This window comes from Oryzias latipes, chromosome 19 (assembly GCF_002234675.1).
Source record: "Oryzias latipes chromosome 19, ASM223467v1".
Lineage (NCBI taxonomy): Eukaryota > Metazoa > Chordata > Actinopteri > Beloniformes > Adrianichthyidae > Oryzias > Oryzias latipes.
The window spans coordinates 126,545-138,015 of NC_019877.2; the positions used below are offsets into that span (position 1 = coordinate 126,545).

The window sequence follows — 11,471 nt, forward strand, 5'->3', positions numbered from 1 at the left end:
CCTTTTGTTTTTTGTTTATTTTATTTCTTATTCTTCTTTGTTGTTTTTTTCCCTTTAGAATTGTGTTTTAGTGTCTGGAATTTGGTTTCAATTTCTCAAAGAAAAATATGTATTAATTGTTGGGCTTTTTAAATTGTGATCTTTAAAATGTTTTTGCTTTGACTGATTTGTTGATTTTCTTTGCACTTTAGACCAACATAATTTCGTCACTTTTAGCCTTCCATAGAATTATGAAAACAGAAAAATGTCTTCATCTTAGTGGACTTCAGGTTCCACTGCAGAGCAGCTAAGCAGATGACGTCAGAACAGTTTTTCAGACTTAGAGAACGAGCAGAGGAGAACCGGTTCTACGGACGGAGAACCTCAGCTTCAGCGCTCCAACAGAAAAACATCCAAATGTCATTGGCAGAAGGGAGAAACACAACCTCAGACTGGGGTATCCTTCCGCCGTGGACAAGAACTAGATCTGTTTGTCCCGGATTGAGAAAACTAAAACTAAATTTAGACTAATTCCGGATTATAGTAACAACAAATGAGGCTATAATGAATTTAAAATAATTTAGTTTTTGATTCTCTAACTGTCGATAGTTTGTTTCGGTGAACAAAACGGGTCTTCAGGAACGTTTATAAACTGAAATGTTATCGTTTTTATGACTAAGTTGTTTTCCAAAGTTTTTATTTTCTATTTGTCTAAATAAATGAGCACAAAGTCCGTAAAACCAAATCTTCTCGTCTGTTCGCACCTGAAACGCAAACCTCTGCTGTGTTGAACCACTGCTGATTGACAACTGCTTCAGCCAATCATCGATGGAGAAAACATGTTTGCCAGTGACGTAGAGACGCTCATCCAATAGAAACGCGCCTCTGGGTGTTGACCTCTGCGAGCCGCATCACCACCTTCACCGTGTCCGTGGCGGATGGGTACTATAAAAGCACATCCCCCGAAGTTTTAAAGGGCAGAGTTGTAAAAACTCCCAGGCTGCGGGGAGTCAGCGCCACGAACCGGACCCGAACCACCTCCCCCCGCGACGGACAGCCAGCAGGAATAGACACGACGACGGAACCGAATCTTTTTTATATTCATCGCCCTCGGAAATCTCCAGAACAGAGCGGCAGGAGTCCCGGAGCACCGAGACGGAGCGGCGCGGACCTCAATGAATGTGAGTAAAACGTCCCGCCGCCATAAACAGGCGGAGCGGAAACCGCCGGAATTCTCCGAGTCTCGCGTATTATTGTAGAATAAGAACCGAGCTCGGTCCGGATCCGTAGCTGTTTGACACCGTCTGTTCCGAACCACCGCCGCTTCGCGTCGCTGCCTCCGCCCTCCTCCCGGCAGTGAACGGGTCACCGATTACCGGGGCAGAGCTAAACATTCACCGAAGCGAGCGCGTGCCGGGCCCGCGCTCTCCGCCGTCCGTCTATGTGCTCGGTAACGCGGATTATGTAACGTTGTTTCAGACGGGAGGGGAGGGGGGGGGGGTGACACCGGCAGAGGTCAGGCCCCACGTGCCTCCGGACCGCCATCGCCTCTGAACGGTTCTGCTCTCATTCCAGGATCCTGGACCGAACCTGAAGTTCTGCTGAAACCCGGAGGTTCGTGTGACGCAGACATGCAGCTGGAGATCCAGGTGGCTCTGAACTTCATCATCTCCTACCTGTACAACAAGCTGCCGCGCAGGCGCGTCAACATCTTCGGGGAGGAGCTGGAGCGCCAGCTGAGGCGGAAGTACGAGGGCCACTGGTACCCCGAGAAGCCCTACAAGGGCTCCGGCTTCAGGTGCATCCACGTGGGGGAGAAGGTGGACCCGGTGGTGGAGCGGGCGGCCAAAGAGAGCGGACTGGACATCGAGGACGTCCGGAATAACCTCCCCCAGGACCTGAGCGTGTGGATCGACCCGTTCGAGGTGTCCTACCAGATCGGGGAGAAGGGGGCGGTGAAGGTGCTGTACGTGGACGACAACGGCGAGAACGGCTCGGAGCTGGACAGGGAGATCAAGAACAGCTTTAACCCCGAGGCGCAGGTCTTCATGCCCATCAGCGACCCGGCGGGGGCCTCGTCCGAGTCCAGCTCCCCCTCGCCGCCGTTTGGACAGTCGGCGGCGGTGAGCCCGTCCTTCATGCCGCGCTCCGCCCAGCCCTTAACCTTCACCACCGCCACCTTCGCCGCCACCAAGTTCGGCTCCACAAAGATGAAGAGCAGCCGCGGCGGCAGTGGGGGGGGCAGCAAGGCAGCCCGCGCCTCCCCCACCAGTCACCTGGGTGTGAATGTGTCCTCCCTCCTGAAGCAGAAAGCCATGTCCTCCTCCATGCACTCTCTGTACGGGCCGGGCCAGAACTCCGCCCTCTCCCCCAACGCCAAGGAGTTCGTGTTCTCCAGCCTGCAGGGTCAGGCCAGCCCCGGCGCCGTCTTCCCGGGGGAGGGCGCCCTGGGCCTGGGGGCGCTGCAGTACAACAATGCCTTTGACGTGTTGGCGGCCTACGGCGGCCTGAACGACAAGTCCCTGATGGACGGGCTGGGCCTGGGCGGCGTGCAGCACTCCAACCAGCAGTTTCAGCCCGTCATGGCCAACTGAGCCCCCCCCAGCCAGAAGGACAGAAACACAGGTAGACGGGACTGACGTGCATGCGCCTGGGGGGACGGCGGCGCCTTTGAGTTTGTTGTGGAACGGCGTCCTGAGTTCAACTCATCCTTTTTCTTTTTGCCAACAAGCACAAGTTTTTTTTAAATCCTCCAGAAGACGATGAAGCGGAACCGGCGGCCGGGTTCTGCGCCGCGTGGTTCTGGCTCTTTTCTAAGCGTAGAACTTGATTTAGTACAGAGTTTGTAAGATTCCAGAGTCTATATTGTTTCTATGACGGTGTTGCATTTCTATCTTTCTACTCCGGATGATTGACGGCTGCAGCAGCTTCTCCTTCGGTTCCTTTTGTAACGACGGTTGAAGAACGGCGCCCGCGGTTCCTCCACGCTGTAGAAACGTTTGCTTTTTCTCAAAGATGAATCGTATTTTCTGTTAAGACGTTGAAGATTTTTGCTATTATGGAGAAAATGTAATCTTATGAATATTGATTTTGTACCTAAATTGTGCAATACTTGATAAATGAAACAGAAACGGTATAACAAGTATTTTGAGTCAGTGTCTTAATGTCGAGGGACTGAAATAGTTTATATTAAGTTTGTATTAAATGCTATTAAAATGCTTGTCTTTATTTTTTTTATTTGATATTTGCACCCTGATCTTTTTAATAAAAAAACTCCGGCTGAACTCGCCGTCTGCTGTGCTTCTGTGGGTCCGGGTCACAGGCGGGCCGGCGCCGTCCAAACGCTGGAGCTGAGCAGGACAGAGCTTCAGAACTAAAGCGGGTCATCCAGAATTCGAGACCCGTGTTTTGAGACGGGTCTCGCTACTGCAGAACCAAAGCAAAGTCAAAAACCTCATCAGACGGAGGCCTGGAGTGACCTACCTGACCTCACTGACTCCTCCCATCAGGTCCTGTAGCCATGGAAACGGCTCAGCTACGTTTCTAATAAAACCCCCGTACATAAAAGTCTTTGTCCAAGCAGACGCATGTCCTCCCCGCAGAGCTGACGTCCAAACACGTCGGCCCTCTTTCATGATCCGTCTCCATGGCAACAGATGCTCATCAATAAGAAACGGGGCGGCTTGGGTTTCCATGAAGCTCTCACGGAAAACACTCAAAACTGGCAGAACAGGAAATGTTTCCGTGACGTTTCTGCAGTCAGGCCCTGGTCAGGCGAGACTGGCGTAACCATGGCAACGATGGGGCCATGGCAGCTGTGAAACAGTCTGGAAAACCCTGATCAGGTTTGGCTTTTGGTATGAAAACAGGTTCACGCCTTCGTCAGCCTCGTGTGTTCTGGTTGCTATGGAGCTGGTGCCTTTGGGGCGGGGCCTAATGTTTCTGTATAACGGCCACGATGGGCATGTCAGAGTCTCTTCAGTGTTTGAATAATTCAGCAGGTGAGGGGGCGGAGCTTCGTGATCGTCCCTCTCAGACGCTTCAGGCTGTCGTCGTTCTGACGATCCCTTCCGGGTTTCTCTGGAGAACGGTTCCGGGAAACAATTTCAGCCTGATTGCAGGAGTTTGCTGCTTCACTGTCAAGAACTTTGCAGGGTTGCCACAGCAACACCATGGAAAGGATGATGTCAGTGATCCAGTTTGGCAAATCTATGAAATGTTCTCCCATTTCAGAGTTTCCTGCTGCAGATTCTGAAACCTGTGGAGGTTTAGATCACCAACCGAGGCGAAGCTGAAGCTCCACCAGAGGGGCCGCCGTAAGGGGCCACCGTCAGGGGCGCCGTAAGGGGCCGCCGTAAGGGGCCACCGTCAGGGGCGCCGCCAGGGGCCGCCGTAAGGGGCCACCGTCAGGGGCGCCGTAAGGGGCCGCCGTCAGGGCTTCCATTCCAACAAAAACTCAAACTATTCGTTTAGTGCCTTTCATTCAAATGGAAAACACAAGGAGCTTTAAATGAAAGCAAATAAAATGGCCATAAAACCATTAAGACAGAAAACACGGGACACCCCTCCCTCACCAGATCCCTCCCTCCTCCTGTTCCCCCAACATAACCCTGAACAGAAAGTCTGGCGTTCCAGAGACGTTCTGACTCGGCATGTTTTGATTGACAGCTCTCTCCCAGTTGGGAGGTTCTGCGGGGTTCTGGTCTCAGTGAGGATCATCAGAGTTTGATCGTCAGGCGTTGGACCGTGACGTGGAGCGGCGCCAACATCAGAGGAGGGCCGAACAAGGGGGAGGAGCTGAGGGTTAGATGGCGAGGTGTGAGTCACTACAGATGGAAGAATGACGTCACGGTTCATGTGGAGGTCTGTTGGTAAACACGCACACAGGGTTAGGAGTGTGCGAGGAGCACACACACACACACACACAGGGTTAGGAGTGTGTGAGGAGCACACACACACACACACACAGGGTTAGGAGTGTGTGAGGAGCACACACACACACACACACACAGGGTTAGGAGTGTGTGAGGAGCACACACACACACACACACACAGGGTTAGGAGTGTGTGAGGAGCACACACACACACGCACACAGGGTTAGGAGTGTGTGTGTGTGTGTGTGTGTGCGCTCCTCTGCAGCTCTCTGGGATACTCAGGTCCACAGATGGTCCGCTGTCACACCAGCTGAGCGGCTCCTGGCGTCCGGGGCGTCGCCGTGCTGTGACTCCATCTTGCTCTCTCCTCGCCGTCCGGACAGGAGCGTCACGTTTCCACAGATCCGCCTCCTGCCGGGGGAGATTCAGGAGCGTCTGAAGGAACGTCTCCTTTCCAGTTTCACTCGTTCAAAAGTTCATCTATGAAACGGGACAAATAAAAAAACGGTTGTTGACTGTTCATGAGTCAGCTGAAAGATTTGAAGATGTTTTTGACAACGGAGGAAGAGCCTGATGGGAAGCAGGAGAGGAGGAAGAGGAGGGTCAGAATCACATCACAGCCGGCTTTGGGGAGGTGAGGTCATCTGATGGGGGGGGTTAGCATGGTGACCGCAGCGTTAGCTAGCACCCACAGAGGTCACAGAGGTCAGCTGTTTCTGTCAAACAGCTGCTTTCCTTTCAGTCTCTCCCATCACCATAGTGGACCACCATCACTCAGGACCTCAGGTGGGGGCCGTCCATCAGCTCTCTGCTCAGAAAGGCCCAGCAGAGGATGTTCTTCCTGCAGCAGTTGAAGAGAGCCAGGCTGCCGGCCCAGATGATGGTTCAGTTCTACACGGCCATCATAGAATCCATCCTCACCTCCTCCATCACCATGTGGTACACTGGAGCTACAACCAGGGACACAAACAGACTGCAGCGTATTGTGCGCTCAGCTGAGGAGGTGATTGGCTGCAGCCTTCCATCTGTCCAGAACCTCTACGTCTCCAGAACCCGGGGACGTGTAGGTGGGATAGCAGCCGACCCGACTCACCCTGGACATGGTCTACTGGAGCCCCTCCCTTCAGGCAGGAGGCTAAGGTCCATCAGGACCAGAACCTCACAACACCACAACAGTTTCTTTCCCTCTGCAGTCAGACTCATGAACACTTTTTAACTCCCCTCTTAAACGTTTCACTTATATGTCCATCACCTGTCCATCACCTGACCATCACCTGTCCATCACCTGACCATCACCTGTCCATCACCTGACCATCACCTGACCATCACCTGCACCCTCTCCATCCTCAGTTTGCACTGTTGTACTTCTATTTATTGTTCTGACCTTTGTGTTGTTGTTTTTTTGCTTACTCTTGTTTATTTTTTCCATCCTTAAGTGTTTTATGTCACACATTGGCACCGCAGCAAATTCCTATTCTGTGAATCTACTCTGTTCACTGAAAATGGCAATGAATACTCCTTGACTCCTTAAAAACCGGGTCACAGACCACCGTCCAGCCAACACTTTTTAAGGTGGTTTTGTCAGGCCGATGGTCTGTCAGGTCATCAGGTCGTCGGTGGTCCAGGTGTCTTTGAGCTTCGTCACATCAGCTGAACATCTTGTGGATTTGAAACGTGTCTTCTTCATCCAGAGAAGTTCTTCCGTCAGAACACAACTTTTATTTTGTAGGAGTCATCAGAACCTCTCAGATTTGAATCTTTCTAAAAGCCGACGACGGTCTTGTGTCCTTCAGACAGTTTGGTGACAGAAACCCTCCAGAAACGTCGGGTGTCAGGTCCAGGAGGACCCTCAGAGACGTTTGGTCCTTTGGTGCCGTTGGGTTTTGACCCACAGCGTGCTCCGTGTGGGAGGGGAGCACCTGTTCCTGGTCGCCACAGAGCGGCGAGCACGTGTCATTTGAGAGGCTCGTGGAGCCAAGGCTCAGCCGCATGAACCTCAGGAAGGAGTTCAGCGTTCTGCTGGAAGAGCGGCCGACCAGAGGATAAAGGAGCTGTGTCGGGGATCAACCTGCAGCCGGAGCTCTAATGAAAACGGCGTTCGGCGTCCGTCAGCTGCTGCTTTCATCTGCTGCCATCTCATTTCAGAGGAGATCATCCCCCAGCCTCAGAGAAACGCCGCATCTCTGCCACATGCAGACATGATCCATTTTTCATCAGCTCCATAAGCTCCACAGGGCCCCCCCCCCGCCTCTCTGTTTGTTTTGGTTTGAAGCTGAAGGTTACAGCGCCGAGGGGGCGGAGCACATCAATAGAGTTAAAAATAGACGCTGCAGCGTTTCTGCGTCATCACAGGAGAATCCTCGCCGCCCCCACCCCCCTCCTCTGCAGGGACTCCTCCTATGCTAATGCTGCAGGTCACCCACATCACCTGCTGCTGTGAAGCCACGCCCACTCCCCAGCTCTGGGCGTGGCGGGAGCTATGCGAGGAATGCGGCCTGTTGACGTCTGGAAAGACGAGAAAAGCAGGAGGGAGACGAAGAAAACAGAGGGACGGTTTTTACGGAGTGAAACCATGACTAAGCGGAAAAAGATGAAGTGATTGTTTTGAATTGAAGACATTTTCAAAGCAGCTTGTTGACGTTTGACTTTTCAACCACAAATGTTCCGTTTTAGAAACTAAAATGAGAAAAAAACCAAAGAAACATTTTTACTACATCTAACTTTTAAAAACAATAATTCTTCTTGACATTCAGAGCCTGAGCCCGTCCCCCCATGACAACACCAATGACATGCTCAGTGACCTCTGACCTCTGGGAAGGTCATCAAAGCCACATGTCAGTCCTCAGACTGGGGAGGGAAGCTGTGGCGTTTCTGCAGGAGCTTCGCTCGTCCTCTGCTCGTTCTCTCTTTTCCCTCATCCCTCTCTTCTTCCGGCTCTGGACGTTTCTCTGCTGTTTGATGTTCCTGCTGTGTCATTTCCTCTGAGAGGATCCCTGCAGGTTTCTGCCACCAGAGAGAAAACAGAAACCTTTCCAGAGATGACTCAGTGCGGCGTGGTACACAGGCCCCGCCCACTCCTCCAATATTTCACCATCCTGGATTGAAAATAGTCTCCTGATGCGCTTCATGATACCCAGAGAAAGGTCAAGGTAGAAAAGAAAGATTCACATCTTTGCTGCTTGCGTCAGATTTGAAGCTGGACAGCTGGACGGCCGTCTTCAAATCCAGGCAGAAAGAAGGAAGAAAAGAACGTTCTCCTCCTCACCTCTGGTTCCATTGCACTACAGAACTCGTCTGTTTGAGAAAACGCTTTTACCATCTAAAAACCGGCGTTTCCTTTAAAAACACGCCGTCTGTGGAGAAAGACCAAAGTCAATATTTTCAACAATTGTTTCAAATAAAAACCTTCGTCAGAGAGAACTAATGTGATGTTCCTGGACAGGACTTGTGTTGTCGTCATAGTACAGCAGGTAAGGTGACAGTGATCGATGTTTACTCTTATATAAATACAGACAATAAAACTACAATACCACTCATGACCACTAGAGGGCGGACCATCGACTGTATCAAAGACGTGGACTGAGCGCGTGTAACGTCACCCCAAGAAAATGCCTTACCTCCGGCTCCAGCCAAATGAAGCCAGTTCAGTCGCCGTTTTTCTGCCACACGGACGTCGCCATGTTGGAGCCGGACGAGGTTAGTGAGCAGTGATTGGTCCAAGCTCCTGCAGGAGCGTCTCTGCCTGCAGCACAGTGGAGACGGCCTTCCATCACGCTCTGCGAGCCGGAAGTCTGCGTTCATCGCTCTACGGGCGCCGGCCGTCCACGGCGAGCCGCAGGGAGGGACGTGCTGGAGTCGCATGAGGACGCTTACATCCCTTTCATGCGGCGGCAGCGTTTGCTCTGATTGGACATGCAGCTCTGCTGTTAGGATCCTCATTACAGGATCAACGCTTTCATCTTCAGTTCAAAGTGGCGAGGAGACATGCGGCTGCATTTTAAGGAGGAAGAGGGGGAGGATGAGGAGGAACAGGGAAACCCAGTGGAGGTTAACAGGGGGTGGGGCCAGACAGGCAATGGTGGCTGCGTTTAAACGGCCAAACGGCGATGTTTTAAAGACGGACAAAGGTCTGAGTCAAAAACCCTGACCTCCGTCTGACGGCGACCTTCTCCCGCTGCTCGTGTGCGGCAATGAATCAGACGCCTCTGAGGCAGGATTATCTGCGGCCGAGGAGAAGGTCACTTCTGCCGGGATTCTGTCAAAAGTGGGTCTTCCATCAACTCAAGGACCCGGGGTTCAAACCTGCGAGATGAAAGATGGCGTCACCTGCAGGATGAGCATTCAGGTGTTTTATGCTGCTAAGAACAGCGTTCTGTAAATCAGAGATCACAATGGTTTTTTGGGGACGAGTCCTTGTTTCCTGAAGAAATTTGATAAAATAAAATAAAAAGGATCATCTTACAGAAAAGAAACGATGCATCATCAGCAAATATGATGTTTTGATGATTTGTTTCTAAACCTGACACCATTATTCCTTCAGAAATGCATGTTTTATCCAACCGAACTGTTCATCCGTCCGTCTTCAAAACCCACTTAATCCCATTTTGGGTTGCTGGAGCCTATCCCAGCCACTGTTGAGTGAAGGCGGGGTCTATCCTGGATGGTTCATTGGTTCATCTCTACACATTCATCAGGATCACTTTGAGTGTAGTTTTGGTCAAAGTAGCTTTCATGTTCATTATTTTCTATGATTTTCTGCCTTTTTTGTCTCAACATCCTTGAACATTTTTGTTCTACTGTCTTTTACAGACATTTCCAACAAAATGTCAACATCGATCAGCGTTTATTATTTATTCATTTGTCTTTTGTTTTATTCGAATATATATATTTACAAAAACAAACGTTTATCACAGGCAGCAAACAGCTTTTACGAAGACAAACGGTTGTATTTCATCTGCTTGTCTCAGCAAAGTGATTGTGTTGGATATTATGGGATGTAAACTTAGCGAGCTGTCAGCTGTGGGATGAGATGCTGTGTTTGTGTGTGTGCGTGTGTGTGTGTGAGTCATTGGCAGTGGGTGTGTGCAGAGCTGCTTCCCTGTGAATCGCCGAGCTGAAGACAGAAACAGTTTCCTGATGTTTTTTGGGTAGATGGGAATTCTTGATGATGTCACCGTCCTGCTGCTGAAGGAAGCAGATTCTGTCCAAAACTTTCACTGAAATGAGGATTTCTCCACCCTCAGCACTGTGGATGTTTGCGGTTGTCGTCCGGGAAGCTCTGGTCTCCAACGGGGAATGTGGCGTCTCAACATTCCACGGTTGGTTGTTGACGCCGCTCATGGCGTCACGCCGGTTTTGCTCGCCTCAGGGAAACATCCACTGACCTCTCAGGTCAGACGGAGGTTTGAAAACAAAAGCGGTGTTTCCTCCAGAGACTAGAGGAGGAACTGCAGCTCCAGTAGCCTCACATAACTCCACAGCTGGAGGAAGAATCTTTGAGAACCAAACGGCAACGTTTATGATAAACCATCAAACGATCAGAGTAAAATATAAACCATCAGAAATCAGATATTTGGTCTCTGAGCAGAAATTTGGCCTAAAATATTTAGGAGAGAAGTAATTAACCCGAAGGGTTTAAGACCTAAAACCTTCTTGTCCTGAACTGTTCCTGCTTCAGACCCACAGAAATGTGTGGGGAAAAAACAAGACTCTGACGTTTTAAAGGATAAAATCCTTAAAGAAGAAGATCTTAGCCCAAACGTCTCTGGACGCTCCTGAGATGTTTCCATCGCAGAAACGACTGACAGGATCACAAAGACGTCTTTAGGTTTCCAGAGAGATCCACCTGAAGGACCAGGGGCCCCAGTGATCAACGTCCTGTAAGGTTTGGGTCTTTTTCCATCTGGACCCAAGCAAAGACTTTCAGAGAAAGACTAGCAGAGCAACATTCGGACACGGCGGTGAGAGTGTGATGATGTGGGGCTTTCACGAGTTCTTTCTGTTGATGGATCCATAAATTCTGTTTTTCTACCTGCTGAAGGAAAACTGTCACCAAGGGGACGAAGAACATAAAAAGTTTCGAGTTCCTGCGATCAAATGAAGCAGCAAAGAACCCGAGTGAAGTTCCTGACTGCAAACACGCAAACGGACATGAGAACGTCTGAAACCGTCAAACTTTCATCCTGGTTGTCATTTCTTCATAGAGGTTTTCTAAAAAAATTCTATACAACTAAAATAAATGTTTAACTAAAGTCATTACATTTCCAACAAAAGAGAAGTTTAAGTTCTAAAAGTCTAATTTCAGAGATTTAAAACGTTCTCAGATTATGGAAGCAAAACTCAACGTTTGAATGCAGCGGTGGATCTGCAGCCACCGCATCCCATAATCTCTTCTTGCAATGAAATAATGAGCAGAAAGCTGCCACCTCCATGTGAGGAGGCTCCAGATGTGCTGCTGTTTGACAGCAGGAGGCATGATGGGAAAAAACACCCCAGCAGCCAGTTTGGTTCAACCGCTTGGCCTCCATCTTCCACTTTCGGCTTCTCCCATCAGGGGTCGCCACAGCGAACAAGTCGCATGGTAAATTTGGCAGTGTTTTACGCCGGATGCCCTTCCT

At 50.4% G+C, this 11,471-nt stretch overlaps 1 protein-coding gene across 1 annotated transcript; it reads left to right on the forward strand.

The window, feature by feature from the left end:
* Positions 1 to 939: 939 nt before the first annotated feature.
* On the forward strand, positions 940 to 3,263 carry LOC101175551 (protein Tob1). Its single transcript, XM_004086784.3, has 2 exons — positions 940 to 1,160; positions 1,555 to 3,263. The coding sequence occupies exon 2, from the start codon at positions 1,611 to 1,613 to the stop codon at positions 2,571 to 2,573; it is 963 nt and encodes a 320-aa protein (XP_004086832.1). The 5' UTR covers positions 940 to 1,160; positions 1,555 to 1,610; the 3' UTR covers positions 2,574 to 3,263.
* The last annotated feature ends 8,208 nt before the right edge of the window (positions 3,264 to 11,471 follow it).

What these genes read in the sequence shown, in the direction of transcription:
- LOC101175551 (XM_004086784.3), top strand. Translation starts at nt 1,611, where the DNA reads ATGCAGCTGGAGATCCAGGTGGCTCTGAACTTCATCATCTCCTACCTG.